At 44.5% G+C, this 17,058-nt stretch overlaps 1 protein-coding gene across 2 annotated transcripts in view; it reads right to left on the reverse strand.

Annotated features, from left to right (window-relative positions):
• KIAA1549L (KIAA1549 like) overlaps positions 1–17,058 on the reverse strand; it is a gene marked incomplete at both ends in the record, with an annotated part of 289,990 nt that overhangs the window by 70,252 nt on the left and 202,680 nt on the right. For both annotated transcript variants that reach the window (XM_079707460.1, XM_079707459.1), the window contains 2 exons: positions 5,085–5,212; positions 12,432–12,622. In XM_079707460.1, coding sequence (XP_079563586.1) covers positions 5,085–5,212; positions 12,432–12,622 — 319 coding nt within the window. The remainder of the gene's footprint in view (positions 1–5,084; positions 5,213–12,431; positions 12,623–17,058) is intronic.

A 17,058-nucleotide genomic window follows, 5' to 3' on the forward strand; every position in this document is an offset into this window, starting at 1 on the left:
ATGAGATACTCTGAACCCAGAGCCACCCAATTAAACCACTTCTGAATTCCTGACCCACAGATACTACGTGAGATAATAAATTTAGATTGTCATTTCGGTTGCTAGATGTTGGGGTAATTTGTTACACAGTGATAAGTAACCAATACACTTCCTAAACAATGCCCCTCCTCTGAGTTTCCACTCTTGTCCTCCTACCTCTAAAATACACACTCCACCAGCAGCCAGGATGGATTATCTTTTCAAAAGATAACCAGATCACAGCACTCCTCTGATCAGAACCCTCTGAAGGCTTCATCTCTCTCAGAATAAAATCCAGAGTCTTTACTGTGACCTACAAGGTCCTGTACCATGTGGCCCTGGCTACCTTGCTGAGCTCATTTCCCGCTTCTCCCCTGAGCCACTCTGCTCCAGCCACAATGGCCTTCTTGAACACAGCAGGCTTGTTCCCACCTCCAGGATTTTGCATTTGCTCTTTCCCCAGATCTTTACATGCCTAGTTCCTTCTTATTTTTCAAGTTGCAGCTTAAAAAAGACTTTCCTTATCCACCAATCTAAAAAAAAACTCACCTCATCACTCTGTTGTATTTTCTTCAATGCATTTATCACTAATGATTTGTTGTATTGATTTAATCGGCTCCCACCCCCTGCCACTAGAATAGAAGAGCTCCATTCTTGCCCATCTTTTTAAAGGCTCATGCCTTTGCATTTAGCCATGTCTCACATGCAGTTGGCTTTCAATAGGGATTTGCTGAATAAATGAATGAATAAAGGAATGACTAAAATTTCCTGACTTGGAAAAAGAGATGCTGTTAGTACCTGCAGAACAATTAAACATGTAAAAGTTAACCATTCCGAGGTTGAAGACATGATACCTCGCATTCTTATTGCTTCTGGGTTGTGACACCCTTACTCCTCACCCCATGGAGGGAAAGGGGGGAGCATAACTATAATGAGACAGGAAAAGAACACGCTGGAAACTGTATGAACTGCAGTTCCTTTCCACTATCACTCAAAGTCATATTCAGATCTGCACAATAATTCCTCTAGGTTTCTTCAAGAGCAAAATAGTTATCCTCCCCCCAAAAGGACTGTATGGAAAAAATACATTAAAAGGCATTGCATTAAATATTAATACATTAAAATGTTATGTGAGTGCAGCAGGTTCGTGGGCATATTTATTTATTTATTTATTTATTTATTTTTGCGGTACGCGGGCCTCTCACTGTTGTGGCCTCTCCCGTTGCGGAGCACAGGCTCCGGACGCGCAGGCTCAGCGGCCATGGCTCACGGGCCCAGCTGCTCCGCGGCATGTGGGATCTTCCCGGACCGGGGCACGAACCCGTGTCCCCTGCATCGGCAGGCGGACTCTCAACCACTGCGCCACCAGGGAAGCCCCGTGGGCATATTTAAAGCATAATTTGTCCCTAAAGAGAAAAGCATGGGACAATGCTGAAGAAAAGGGCCACAGTGAAATTGAGGAAGTATCCTAGAACATCATCACATCATCACAGTAAATGCCACCAAGCATCCACCCTGTATCTATTTGTGTTTTATTTGCATGGCTGGTGTGAACTTCAGTAAATCAGGCTGGAAAGGGAGATTTCATTCCTTTATGTCTGAACTGGCACGGGGAGAACCTTCCCATGTGAAGCAGAAAATGCTCTTTAACAAAACATTTTCTTTTTTGGGGAATCTTTATTAAAGCTCAAAGACAAATAATTTACAACTAGAATCACTGCCCTCTGGTGTTGCTTATCAAATAATAAGTGAGTCTTCATCTCACTGGGAAGGCAAAGAAAGAATAAACTGAAACTGTTTTTGAGCTAATATTTCTGACAAATCCTCAAGGGCTCCTACTAAGAAAGCAGTGATTCATCCTCCAAGCTCTCTGATGCTTGTCCTCCTCCTGTCCCACCTGCCCCACGAGAACTAGGAGGCAAAGTGTGATTAGATTCTGAAACCTGGCTGTGAAATCTTGGGGTCTCAAAGGAAGGTGCACCCTTAAGGGTTTATGGAGGTTCTTTCTTCTAAATGACTGAAGGTATAAATACACAATGTTCTCACCTTGAACTCATTTTTAACTCTTTCCTGGAAAACACTCTTTCTAAGGTGACACTGGTTTGGGTTTGGAAGTTTAAGTATCTGTATTTAGTTGAGAGAATGCCAAATTGTTCTGCTTTCAAAATCCTAGCTCTCGCATCTGTCTTTCCCACTTATATTTAAACATCACCTTGAAACAGACTCTAAAACTGCCTGCAGTTATGGTAACTAACGAGGCCATTGAGCTACAAGGACCTCCCCCCCACCAGCCATGTTGCTAGTGGAATAGTGTCTTTTCCTTTTAAAGTTCTTATCTTCACAAGAAAGTAGAAAATTAGAAGCTGCATATGCAACAAACCTGGTGGAAAACAAGAAGACTTTTAGAGTGATAGCCTGGTACATGAACATTTATTAATTAACCTCAGTAACCCTAACCTCTAGAATGGATACTGAGCCATAAAAACAACTTCTGATTATTCCATACCAAGAGAATAATCTATTCTCAGAGGCTACATTCACACAATCAAGTACTTTTTGCAAGCTGACAATGGGATGGAACTACACCTTTTAGTTTTTCCACAATTCCATTCAACGTTATTTCCTTCCTTCCTTCCTTCCTTTCTTCCTTCTCTCCCTCCCTCCTTCCTTCCCTCCTTCTGTTTATCTTCTAATCCAATAAAATATGCTATTGATATTTTTGGCGAACTCTAACCTAGTATTGTGATAAAGTGGAGCCCTGTGATAAAAAAAAGGACAAGTGTAGGTTCCATTGAAGGTCCAGTCTAGAATCCTGATGTGCTTCAGCATCTGTTGAATTTTACATTAAATGAGTTGGTCCTCTCATTTCTAGTTGAAATTTTCAAAGTGAAACCTCACTGAATGAGAACGTTTGGTCAAAGAGAAGTGACCAAGTCTGAAAATTCACTGGGTTTACTTCTGGCAAAAATAAAATGCCATGAAGCACTGTAAACTTGGAGAAAGGATGGCTTTTTAATACAACAAACACGTTAAAACCTCAACCTGGTACAGTAATTGCATTTTATTCATGTACCCGGCTGTTGTTATTTCTGAACCTGATATTTAAATAATCAAAGTGACCTAAACAGAATGAGAAGGCAGGTAGAGAGGGTGGGAAAACAAGAAGAGGAAGGTCAGTGGGAACATTTAGGCAAGTCAATGCCTCACCAACTGGGTGGGGAGTGATGGGGTCTGAAACTGACCCTGCCCCCTCCTCTTCTACAGATTAAATGCAGGGCACGGGGAAAGGCATCATCTTGTCAGTGGGTATTTACTGACAGAGGAGTCTGTATATTGCATATTTTTAAGCAAGAAAAAGGGCACAGAACAGTATGTACATTGATCCCATTGCACAAAATAAAATAAAGCAATACAACAAAAAACATGTGTTGATACATGTGTGTTGTCATATGCATAGTAAAAAAAGTCTGAGAGAGACACACACTGAGTTATTCAAGGCCATTTGAGGACTGGGGTGGGTGATGGGGTATCTGGGGGAGGATGGACTTTGACTCGACTTTATACATTTCCGGGAAGAATATAAAGGAAGGAGGGAAGGAGGGGTGTGATGGATGTAAGAGGGCATCTCGGTTAGAGGCAATGGCAGTCACCGCAGTTGGTTAAAACAACTTTCCCCTATGGCTTCACTACATGTCTCTGGGTTGCCTCACTCCCTCTGACCACCTTCCTTAGCATCTCACTCTGGGAGGAAAGAGGAGAAAGTGGCTAAGTTCACATCTCCCTTTATAAGCCACAGCTCCTGTGGCCCGCTGTGAGCTGCCTTGGCAGACTGCCGATGGGCAGAATTTCTAGTGGACCCGGGTAGGGTGATATTCCAGGAAAACCCCACAGGTCACACCCTGATTCTGGTGTGGAAAGCACAGTCTCTGAGTGGCATGGGGGGGATCAGGAAAAGAAAAAATGAAAGAATCAAATCAGTTTGACAGTTTAAAGAAATGCTTTATATAATGGTTGGAAATGGGAACAGGGACCACATTTTCCATGCAGAAGACAAATCCATTGTGCCATTCTTTCTTTTTTGGTCAGAAAAAAGAAAGAAGTAAGTGACTCTCAAAAACAAAATTATATTCTGGCACTAGTTTCAAGGGAGAGTCCTGAACCACACTTCATCAAATTCCTGTAAAAGGGAAGCACAGCTAACCAGAGCGCCAGATTGTTTGCCTTTTCATCCAGCATTTCTGTAGGACTCCACCTACAACGCTTTGATATCCAAAAGGAATTTTCCCTGATCTGAGTGGCAGCACTGGTTCCCTGAATCTGGGCTTTAGTAAGCCAGCATCACACACAGAAGGACGGAGTGGAGATGAGGCTCAGAATGAAAGTGGGATGAGGAGGAAGGAGGCTGCATAACGATGTCTAAGAGATGAGATCTCCAGGTGGTGCCACAGCACACTAAGGCAGCGCTGACAACTTGTAAATAACCCCCAACACCAATCCTTTATAGGTGGTGAAAAGATCTGCACGAGGGAGAAACTAAAGGGTTAAGTTCCCCTGGAGAATAAAGACAAGCACAGGCTGATTTTTATGATGACATATTTAGTACTGTCTTGATTTTTCTGGGAGAGGTGCATTTGTAATATCTGGACTCACTGGCACAGACTGAAGCCCTGAAACTTATCAAGTGAGTCAGGGCAAGAAAATGAGGGGATTCTCCAAGACAAGCAGCGTTTCAGAAACCTGCCACCCTCGTGGACCTGGTGCTACAAATCAAGGCAATTCACCCCCAAATGAGAAACATCTCTAAGCAAACATCAGCTCAATCTGCATAGGGTTTTCCTCAGGCCCTGCACAATTCCATAAGCACAGAAGGCAGAGGAAGTGTAACAGAGTAATTCAGAGAAGGGCATAAGGCACTACCTCAAGAGGTAGGTACGACTTTTGTGGGACACAGTAGAGAGAAGAGTGGGCGGTGGTTTAAAGCACACTGGTGTGCGAGCCTGTGCACGTGTGTGCGCGCACGTGTGTGCTGGGCTTGGGGGTGCTGCTTGGCAGGGAAGGCTTCTCACCATTTCTCTTCCATGCCTCCTCCTTTGTCACTTTCTGCTGTGCCATTACATTCTGGGGTGAGCGCCTCCCCGAGCTGGGCTTCCCTGATTCGTTGCTGATGACAGAGCCACTCTCACTGGGCGACCTGCTGGAGGTAACCATAGCAACAGGGAGACGGTAAGTTTCAACTAGAGCAGCCTCCTCTCAAGGTTATTTTATTCGCACAGTTTGTGTCTGCAGCCTTTCATTCCGGTTTTATCCACAAAGAAGACACGATACAGGAAAAGGAAAAAAACACACCCAACACACAGCATGGGTTAAGGACCTGGCTGTTGTGAAGTGTGTTTACCAGTGCTGGGCTCTACAGAGAAGTTCAACGAGCGCAGCCGTCCATTCCCATCTCTTTTTCATGAACCCCCAGTGACTAGGGACAAGGCAGTGATGGCATTTGTAAGCGTGCCCTCTTTTTAAGTCGCAGCACTTTGGATAGCATTGCAGAGTGTTTGATTTACATGGCATCTTGAGGGACATGCATAAAACATGGTTCTCTTCGGCTGGTGTCTTTACAGAATATAGCTTGACTCCTAAAGATTAAGCCACTCAAGCTAACTGGCAACGACTTACATTTGAATCTACCAATTTGAGCTATTCATTCATTCAGGAGAGACTTTACGTGCACCTCCTCTGTGCTGGGATTTGTGTCAGGTATACAGATGTATAGAGATATGAAGACACCACCCATGTTCTCCAAAAGGTCCCCATCACAAGCACCTACCACATGCCAAGGACTGTGCTGAATGCTTTCAAACTGTTAATGCATCCTTATGACAACTCACTGACGTGGTGATTGTCACCTTTGTTAGCAAGTGAGGAATTTCAGGAGGCGAGGTGTTTTGTCCAGAACAGAGTTGGGAGTGGTGAATCAGCCCTGGAAGCCAGGGCTCCCCCTGCGGGTAGGAGCTTTCACCACAGGCTGGAGCCCCTTCCCTTTCTGTCTCCTACAATGTCCCAGATGAGGCAGGCCTTACACAGGGCAAGCCACAGGGCCTTCTCACCTTCCATTGGGGCCACTCACTGGTGTTCTGGAACCTGTGGGAAAATGGGCTCTTGGGAACCCCTGCTAAGGCTCATGCTCCTTGGATCACATCAGCCTGTGGGCGGGCTGAGCTAAAGACCCACGGCCTTCCCCTCTGTGGGAGACAATCAGGAAGCAGCTATGCAGAGGTTCACCAAATCCCTTGTTGTTCTGATGTCAATTGTCCAAATTCAGCACCTACTGGCATCTGGCCCCTACAATGGAAAACTGACTGGAATAAAATGCAGCCCTTCAGAAGACCTGCATAGACATTTCTCCAAAGAAGACATAGAGATGGCCAAGAGGCACATGAAAAGCTGCTCAACATCACTAATTATTAGAGAAATGCAAATCAAAACTACAATGAGGTATCACCTCACATCAGTTAGAATGGGCATCATCAGAAAATCTACAAACAACAAATGCTGGAGAGGGTGTGGAGAAAAGGGAACCCTCTTGCACTGCTGGTGGGAATATAAACTTATACAGCCACTATGGAGAACAGTATGGCAGTTCCTTAAAAAACTAAAAATAGAATTACCATATGATCCAGCAATCCCATTACTGGGTATATACCCAGAGAAAACCATAATTCAAAAAGACACATGCACCCCAATGTTCATTGCAGCACTGTTTGCAATAGCCAGGACATGGAAACAACTTAAATGCCCATCGACAGATGAATGGATAAAGAAGATGTGGTACATATATACAATGGAATATTACTCAGCCATAAAAAGGAACGAAATTGGGTCATTTGTAGAGACGTGGATGGAGACTGTCATACAGAATGAAGTAAGTCAGAAAGAGAAAAACAAATATCGTATATTAACGCATATATGTGGAACCTAGAAAAATGGTACAGATGAACCGGTTTGCAGGGCAGAAACAGAGACACAGACGTAGAGAACAAACGTATGGACACCAAGGGGGCAAAGCGAGTGGTGGTGGTGGTGGGATGAATTGGGAGATTGGGATTGACATATATACACTAATATGTATAAAACAGACAACTAATAAGAACCTGCTGTATAAAGAAATAAAATTTTTTTTAAAATGCAGCCTTTGACCCATAAGTAAGCAGCTTCTTAAGTGGAAGCTGCATATCCAGCTCCTCTTCCTCCTCCTCCCATCCCCCTCTCATCCTCTGGGAATTTGGGATTCTCAGTCCTGTACACTTCTGTGCACTTTAGCACCCTAAAAACCATGCACAATGAAAGTGCCCACTCACAACCGTGGGATAAGACAGAGTTAGCCACGAGCGTTCCACAGAGCACCTCTGCGGCCACAGGAGATGCTCCCCGCCAAGGATGCACAGACAAGCACGAGTCTGGGAGATGTCAATTACTATACTCCCTCTTTGGATATTCCTACAGCACATCAGCATATCAAAGGCTCTCATCAGTCCTGTCAGAAAGAGACTCATCTTGTTGTGTTTAATTCAGCACTTCCCAGTTTATTTGGCCACAATCTCTTTCACCATAAAAGTAATACAAAGAATGTAGTTCGGGAAAATATGAATGAGGCATTAACTATTTGATCACTGAGCGCCGGGTGTGCAAACACACACACACCTTTGGATCATTTTCAGAACCTCACAGTTAATGATCCCTACTCTTCCCGCTGGCTTCACTGGCACAAAGAGGCTTTCACTGAGGTCCAGAAGGAAAGGCTCCTTGCAACCTATTTCACATGCACAAAATATTTAATGGTTTTTGAAGCATTTGCATACCCTTTCCCTCATTTAATCCTGAAACGATTTTCTGGCTATTACGCTTGCTCCGAGGAAAGGTATGAATGAACACATTTCTGGAGGGAAAAAAAAAAAAAAACCCCAGCTCGGCTTTATTCTTTGCACCAGCTTATAGACTTATGTTTACATGGACCTGTCAACTCAGAATTTCTGGTCAAAAACAGAGAGTGAGATATATGTATGTGCGTGTGTGTGTGTGTCCACTCATGACAGTAACAAAAATGTCTTTGAAAGTAAGTGTCACTTGAGAGGTTGCAGTTTAAGTCTATTGAACTCAATAGTCCCCATTCCGAGTATGGGTGTACATGGATCCTGGAAGAACAATCTTGGGGGTGGGGATTAATCAACTGCTGAACAATCATGACCAATCACTGCACTGAAGTACCCATTGCGAATGGCTGTTGCTTCTCTATCCTTGCTCATTAATTCCAGTCATGGAACAACAAAATAGCCATCACCAAAAGCCTACATGAGGAAAAGGACCTGAAACATCATCTGGTTGTCTGCAAGTGGCTGAATCTTCATTTTTCCTTCAGTTTTAAAACAAATTTTTTAAAGATATCTTAATGACCACCAGATCACTGGCTTCCCCTATTTTTCACCTGCAAAACTTTTTGGACCATCTAACGGCCCCATTCTGAAGGGTCATGCAGTCCTGCTCTAGCAGGAATGAGGAAACTGAAGTGGCAAGTTGGGGAAGCTAGAAACACAGATGCGTAATGGGCTTGCTCTTGGATGTGGCATCCTAAAATCTTCCTAAATGATCAGAGATTCCTGTGATCAACTGAACTTGAACAGAGGTGAAGTTTCTCCCACAGCTATGGCAATGATATAGCCAGTCTTTAATAAAATTATATTGTTATGGTAAAATTATGAAGCAAATGGAGAAATCATTCAATAGGGTAGGCATTGTTTTCTTTATTTGTATTTGTTTCATAAGCTAATATTTCTTAATAAAAATCTGAGGTTAAGTATTTAAATCTGATTAGCAAGAGTAGACTCCTTGCAAATTCAAGAAAAAAAAACAGCTTGTTCTAAAACAATTTTTTAAAAGAAATCTTTGCACAATTTAAACCACTCAACTAGAATGGGTGGCAAAGTTTTTATTCTTCCTGGCAGTGCAGTGCTATGTTAATATTCTAATTTTAGTAATTCTTATTTCTTTTCAGTGTCCTCTAAATAGGTGATAAACTGTTAACATGCCTTTATGGTGGTACTTGGCAAAGATCATAATGAGAATAATTACTATAGATAATACTACTTGCCTGTCAACTCAGATAAATCATCCATCGTTTCTCTGTATGTTTCAACTTCATGCTGAGGTGGACTGTTGCAGTTAAGGTCCCAATTTGTTCACACCTCCCAGTAACCAAGCTTAGGGCAGTCCCCTCCCACACTGACTCCGGACTTGACTATGTGTTTTGCTTTGGCCAACAGGACAGTAGCAAACATGATACAAGCAGAGACTTGAAGCTTGTTTGGGGCTTCTTTTCTTACTGCTCTTGGAACCCTGTAACCATCTTGTGAGAAAGTCAGGGCTAGCCTGCTGGAGGGTTCAAGACCACATGTCAAGAGGTCCCAGTTACCTGGCCACCCCAGACAAGGCTGTCATCAACAAGCCAGCCCAGCAGGCCTTCCACCTGACTAAAGATGCATGAGTGAGCCCAGCTGAGATCAGCCAAGCCTAGTTCAGACTAGAAGAACTACCCAGCTGAGCTCAGACTAAACTGCTGACCCAACAAAAGTCATGAGCTAAATAAATGGTTGTTGTTTTACGCTGATAAGCTTTAGAGTGGTTTGTTACAGGGCAACAGATAATTAATCCACATGCCCTCAACATTCTTTCCCACACAAGCTGAAATCCATCCCTGTTTCTCTGTACCTCTTTCTTAAGTACCAAGATCTCCTAGAGAAAAGCACAGAGCCTTGCTGCTTGACTCCAATGCAAAATTTATATATTTGATACAAACAATCCTTCCTTCCTCCTGCAATGACTCCCTTCTCTTGGCTTCTCAGATTCCACTCTTGTTTCGCTCTCCTTGTGCCTTACTTACTGATGCTTTTCAGACTCTTTTGCTGATCCGTCTTCATTATCTGGACCTCTAATCATTGCAATGTCCCAGTGGTCAGTTATTTGATTTCTTCTCTATCTACACTCTCCTAGGTGCCCATCTAGTCTCAGAGCTTTTTATAACCAAACGCTGACAGCTCCTACATTTATATTTCTACTCTGGACCTCTCCTCTGAACCCCAGACTCATATGGTTAACGGAGCTCTCAACATCTCCACTTGCATGTCTCATGAGCATCTCAAACTTAACATACCCACATCCATACTCTTTTTTTTTTTTTTTGCGGTACGCGGGCCTCTCACTGCTGTGGCCTCTCCCGTTGCAGAGCACAGGCTCTGGACGCGCAGGCTCAGCGGCCACGGCTCACGGGCCCAGCCGCTCCGCGGCACGTGGGATCTTCCTGGATCGGGGCACGAACCCGTGTCCCCTGCATCGGCAGGCGGACTCTCAACCACTGCGCCACTAGGGAAGCACGACATCCATACTCTCGATCGTCCCCTACAAACTTCTTCTCCAGTCTTCCCCAGCACAATAAATGGCAAATTCATCCCTCTCTATTTCCATACCCCACAACAATCTATCAGCAAATCTTGTCAGCCCTTCCTTCTAAACATCTCTAGAACCCAATCACTTCTTCCACCTCCACGCCCTGGTCCACACCACCATCTCTCACCTGGACTCTTGCAATAGCTTCCTAACGGGTCTCTCTGCTTCTGTTCTGCTTCTCTACGTCTATTTCCACACGGCAGCCACAGTGAACCTTTAAAATTGCAAGTCACATCCCATCACTGCTCTTCTCAAAACCTTCCAATGACTCCTGATCTTTATTCACAACAAAATCTCAAGTCCTGACTTTGGTCTATAAAGCCTGACATGCTCAACCTCAGGTGGGTCCTCTGGCCCCCTGCTACCACTTCCCCCCTAGTTCATATCAGCCTCTTTGGCCTTCATGCTCTTCCTTAAGCAAGTCAAGAAGTTCCCTCCCCTGGGCTTTGTACACACTGTTCCATCTGCTTGGAAAGTTTTTCTGCGAGATAAGATAACCTCAAGGCTTACACATCATTTCAATCAGGTCTTCCTCAAATGTCACTTTATCAGAGAGGCCTTCCCCAGCTTCCTGCTAAAATAGCCTCATGTTCCCCTATCCAACTCTGCATTCCCTTACCATGCTTTGGTTTTCTTCTTCGATACTCATCACCGCCCAACCTACTATATTTCTATTTCTCTATTTGTTTATTGTCTATCTCTCCCTACCAAACTGTAAGCATCACGGAAGGAGGAACTTCGTCTTGTTTGCTGCGGTATCCCTAGTGCCTAGTAGACAGCAAGCAATCGATAAATATGTTAGGTGAAGGGAGGGAAGGAGGGAGAGAGGATGTAGCTTTTCCAGCCGCCACTGTGGTCCCAGGCAAGGTTGGCAATGGGAGCTGGTTTAGCCAGACAACAGGGCTGGCCAGAGAGTTCCTTACCTCTCTGTGAGCCTATTGCAAAGTCCTAACAAGCTCCTGCCCTCTAGCCTAACCTCTCCCATCTATCATTCACACTGCCGCTGGAGTAGTCTTTCTAAGATACAGGCTGGACATCACTGTCTTCCTGAAGAACTTTCAGTGCCTTACCAACGCCTAGAAAATAAAGGTCAAACTCCTTAGGCTGGCAGTTAAGACCCTCCACAGTTTTCATCTATCTTCCGGTTTCATCTTTCACTATATCCCAAGCACTGTGAGCTCTAAGCCCCAGAGACACTCGTGATTTAATGAGCATGGATGTCCATATCTCTCCTGGCTCTGCCAGCCTGGATGCCTTTATCTCTTCCCACTTATGGGCATCCCACTTGCCCTTCAAGGCTTGGCTACAACATAACCTCCTCCACGACGTTTTCCCTCATCAGAATTAAATTCTTCCTCCTCCCTTTTCCCCAGGACTTGGTTCAGACTCCACTGTGGGCACCTGCCCATCACGTTTGGTATTCCAGCAATTTCTTTCTGTCTTTCCATCAGCAGATGCTCGGGGTCAGGAATCAATCTTAAACCATTTTGTAGTCCTCCCAATGCCTGTCAAAGTGCTCTGTTCATAGTAAAAACTCAATAAATGGTTTTTGAACTAAGATCATAAGCTCTATAGAGAAATTGCCAGATAAAATACAACTATCCTGAACCAAAGGCACTGCTCTTCAGATAAATTAAAAATATAAGTGTGACAGCAGTGCCAAATTGGTTATCATAAATATAAGAGCTAAGCCTCTTCCGTTGTGGTTGATCAGGCATCTAAAACCTTACAATGAGTGGCTCATGAGAAGCAGGTATTGTGATTCTTATCGTCTCCCTTAGTCTCCTTCTCAAATATTCAAAACAAGCACGAAGGGGAATTTTTAAAGAGAACAGAGGAATTAACTTGAGGGCTTCAGCTGTTCTCCCCATCAATTATTTCTCTTGCTGACACAGAGAGGCAGAAGCTGGCCCCGTGCCTACCTCTTTCTGGTTTCGATGGATTTGGCCGTCTTGATAGTGCTTCCATCCTGAGGGGCATCCCTTTCCTGAGAGGCAGGAGCATCTCTAACGGGCAGTGGGAGGACCACCGTTTCCTGAGTCACGGGGATGACCTCTTCGTCCACCCCTTGCTGGCCCAGGTGCTGCTTGGCATAATCAAAGCCCTGCACAGGCTGCAAAGAGGAAACAGATTTGCGGTCACGTTTCTGGCAAAGCAAGACGCTCACAGCAGCTTTAAGAGAAGACAGGTGGGAAAGTGCATGTGATGGGACCATACTTAGCTTTCTGATGAACAAGAGTTAACATAAATCTCCATCATAATTTCTGTCCCTGCAAGATCAAAATCCGTGTTAATTCCACCTAGCTACAGAATCTCTATAGATAAGACTCAGAAAAATGACTAGTATAAACAAGATGCAAATATGTGTGTGAGAACAAATACTTTCAAGGATTTTAGACCACTTATTTTAAGTCACAGGATACTGCTAATTAGAAGCTCTTAATTGCTACATTAAACAGGTCCTGCATCTTCTCCTACCTAGGAATATTTTGTCATCCCTTAAACCCTGTGTAATAGCAGGTGTGTGGCTTTGCCAAGTCACTTGAACTCTGAATCTCAGTTGTCTCATCTGAGAAATGAAGATAATCATATCTGCTTTACCTCTGCCACCCTTGGGTATTAAAGGGGATCACAGATCTGAAAACAGAGGGAGGAAATGTGCTACCACATGCGAGGCAGTACAATTATTAATAATAAAATGGAATTTATGGAATCACTCTTTAATCCAGACCTTTCCCTTAAGCAGGCTGGCTCTCCTATAATTCATTACTGAAAAATTAGCAAGGCTTCTGTTGTACAATGTCTGAAATCCCAAGTGAATAGGGCAGCTGTGAGCAAAACCCAACAGACATTTATTAGTGGGGTAATGAAAAAACCAAGAAGCATATTTAAACAATTCCTGAGAGTGTCTCTATTCTGCTTGACACCTCAAAACAGCACAACACAGATTTGAGGCAGGAAGATGGGGAGGTTAAGATCAGCAGCTCCAAAAGCAGACAGCCTGGATTCAAATCCTGGCTCTGACATGTATTAGCTGGGTGACCTCGGGCAAGTTACTGAAATTCTCTGCACATGTTTCCTCACCTGTAAAATGGAGAGAATAACAGCGTGAGCAGGATCAAATGTGTACGTCTGTGAGAGTGATATTTAACTACCCTCAAAGGGAGGCTGTGTAGATTACATAAGTAAATTCAAGTCCAGCATTTAGCTAAGTACCCGACACACAGCAAGTGCTCAATCAATATTAGTTAATACTGCTTTCCTGCCTACTAAATCATAGGCCAGGTGAAATGGACATCAGTGGATTCTCCTTAAGAAAATTTGGGATGAAACTTAACCTCTATTGTTTGGGTTCTGTCAGCACTTGATATGATCATAAGTTCCTCTTTCAGCAGGTTACTTAGCTAAGAATTGTAACAGGAAGGCTCCAGCCAGATTTAATGGTCTAAGACCGTGGCCCAACCCATCAAATAGTGTCTCAGAATAGGATGGAGTTTTATTGCTAAATCCAGCAAAGCTTCCTTATTTCAAGCTGTCTGTAGTATAGCCACGGACAGTTCCCTGGATAACTCACTCTGGGAGGTGTGGTCACTGGTCCCTCTTCTCTGAGACACTCACACTCTGACCCACGTGGTAACCACTAAAATTCTATGCTAAGATCTGGGAATGTGCTTCTGAAATAGTGTTTGTTCATTTCCCTCCCCTCCCTTGGTGGTACATGAAATACAAAGGAGCCTTCGGGTGATGTGCTGATGTTCCTAGAATACTGACTCACCTGTTTCTCCTACAAACAACTGATCACCAATTGAATTCAACTGAAATGTTTCTGGAAGCTGACCTTTTCTCTCCAGGTCCACTGTTGTACTGACCCTGCCCTGGTCTTGTTACTTCCATTCTGCTCCTTTCCAGGCCCACCCTTGACAAGCCTCCAAAGTTACCTCCCTTAGAACCATGTCAGGTCATCGTCACTCCCTCATTAAAAACGCTCCATGGCACCCAAACCCTTTGGCAAGGCACTCAAGACCCTTCACATTCTGTCTGAACCCATGTGCCCAGCCTCATCTCCTGTTGGTCCCTTTTCTGCCACACCCCCATCCTCCTATTATCCTATTCAGTTTTGTTCCAACTCTAGTTATTGAGCACTGGCTTGTGTCAGGGACTGCGCTTGGTGCTGGAAACATAAAGGTGAATAATAACTGGCCCCCTACCCTCAAGGAGCTCACAGTTTCAGCTTCACTTGATATTACTGGTACAGTATCGAATATGTTGCATAAATTATGTCATTTCATCCTCACTGTAGTTCAAGGAGGTAGGTATTGTTATGGTTCCCCATTTTAAAGATGAAGAAACTGAGGTTGAAAGGTTCAGCAACTTCCCCAGGCTCACACAGCTGGTCTATGGTAGAGCCGGGATTTGAACCCAGTACTATATGACCCAGAGCCAGAACACCCAACCACTGCTTGGTGGTTCTTCCCACGGCCTCTCCTCTCCTTCTGCAGCCTGCCATCTTGGTTGGGCATCTTCTACCACACTTGGCCTGGCTCCTGTGTTGAGACTCCTGGCCTGCGTGTGAGGTACTGGGAGTCTGCACTGGCGGCTAAGATGACCTAAGAACCTAGTGAGGAGGATGAGCTAGCTCTGGCTTGCCCCCCTCATCCTCACTCTCTCTGAACTTGGCCTCTCACCCTTCACACTGGGCTGAAGTTACCCGCTAGATACTTCAGGGACTGGGCTGATGGTGGGTGAGCAGGGAGACATCAAGGAATGACAAGCTTAAAAGATGGCCCTTGTTATTAGGTTAATAATAACAATCCCTGTACATGTTCAGTACTTACAGCCTGCAAAACACTGACACCTCATTTCATTCTCACAACAACCACATGGGGAAAGCAGGGCAAACAGCACAGTCTTCACTTTATAGGTAAGAAAACAAAAGCTCAGAGAGGTTTGGTGACTTGGCCAAGATCACACAGCTAAGTGGTGAAAGACTCAAGACTAGTACCTTACTCTTCTGACTGACAGGATAGTGGTCTTTCAACCTCCAACTTGAAAATCACCTGAGATTAACTGCCCACGGGACACACATTAGTGACCCCTAACACCGTTAATACAACATCATGGAACATTTATAGTTGCTTTAATGAGTTTTGTAAAATTATCAAATCAAAATAATCTCCAACAATTTCAAAGGTAAACATGGTTACCCAGATCTTTTAAGAAGAAAGCATGTGTAATAATAAACATCAACTTATATATAATATTTATTCTGTACCAGGTACACTCAAAGTAATTCACATAACTCAATCCTCACAACAACCTGTAAGTGAATACTGTTATCACCCCCATTTCACAGATGGGAAAATTGAGGCACAAAGAGGCTAAGTACGGTCATATAGATAATATGTGAGAAACAGGAGACAGCTGGGCATCTTTAGGGGGTGACTAAAGCAGACCCATCCCAAGCAGAAGGTCATGCCAACCAGTGCAGGCCCTCCAAGCTCACTCTGCACCTGGATATGGCCCTAACAACTTTCTCTTAAGGTGGCCTGTTCCAGGGGATCATGTTCTCTTCAGCTGAAGGGAAAACCTGGGAGAAGGCTATGAATCCAATGACAAAGAGGAGGGAAAAAGTGAACTAGGAAGAAAGGAGGTGACAAAGGCATGACGCCTGGCCCTCCTCCTGCTGCTTTGATCATTTTCTCAACCTTCTACCTGCCGAAGCCCGGATGACAGCAATGGTAATAGGGTTATATCTGTGGTACCTTGTCTCTGCAGAAGGGTGTGGGCGTGCACGGCTGAGCCTTGGCTCCCGGGACAGTCACACTCACCTCCTCTTAGGATGCTGAGTCTATTAGTGGGGCTCAGCAAGGATCCCCAGCCACGTCCTCTGGCACCGCAGCCGCATCCTTACAGACACAGTGGTGTCCCTGGAGACTAGGAGACCACCCTCCCGGTCTCTGGATTGGTGGCGGAAGCTAACTTTCTCATCCCGCCTGGTCCCTTGGCGTTAAATGAATTCTGCTCACACACAAAGGTTGTGAAAAGTGATGCAGGCGGCTCTCTCCTCTTGCAAACACTGCAGTGTCCCCAGGTTGCAACGGGCAGGACTGCGGTAAGAAAGAGGCAGTTCCACCCCGCTGGTTTCCCGTGATAAAAGGGTTTTGGAAATCAAGTGCATAGCCCAGTCTCATCGAGGGAGAAAACAACCACCATCACCCCACACAAGTGAACTCGATCATCTCATGGAACATAAATTTGCTTGATTTTCCACAGCAGCCGGGTATCTGTTGAAGCACAATGCACCGGGAAGGGACATAAAAGGGGCTATGAAAACCCACACACATGAATCTGTTCCAGCCTCAGACAGCTTTCCAGCCAGAAGATATGCTGAAATCATGTGCTGCCCAACTCATCTCGGCAAATTAGTAAAATTTTGGCTTCATCTAGCACACAAAGATGGCATTTACAACCTCAGTATGGCATGTTTTGCATTCCTGGACTCAGCTGCAATTAGATTCTGGTAATTACTGTTAGGTCTGCAAGGCTCAG

The sequence above is a fragment of the Hyperoodon ampullatus genome (genome assembly GCF_949752795.1).
Source record: "Hyperoodon ampullatus genome assembly, chromosome: 7".
Lineage (NCBI taxonomy): Eukaryota > Metazoa > Chordata > Mammalia > Artiodactyla > Ziphiidae > Hyperoodon > Hyperoodon ampullatus.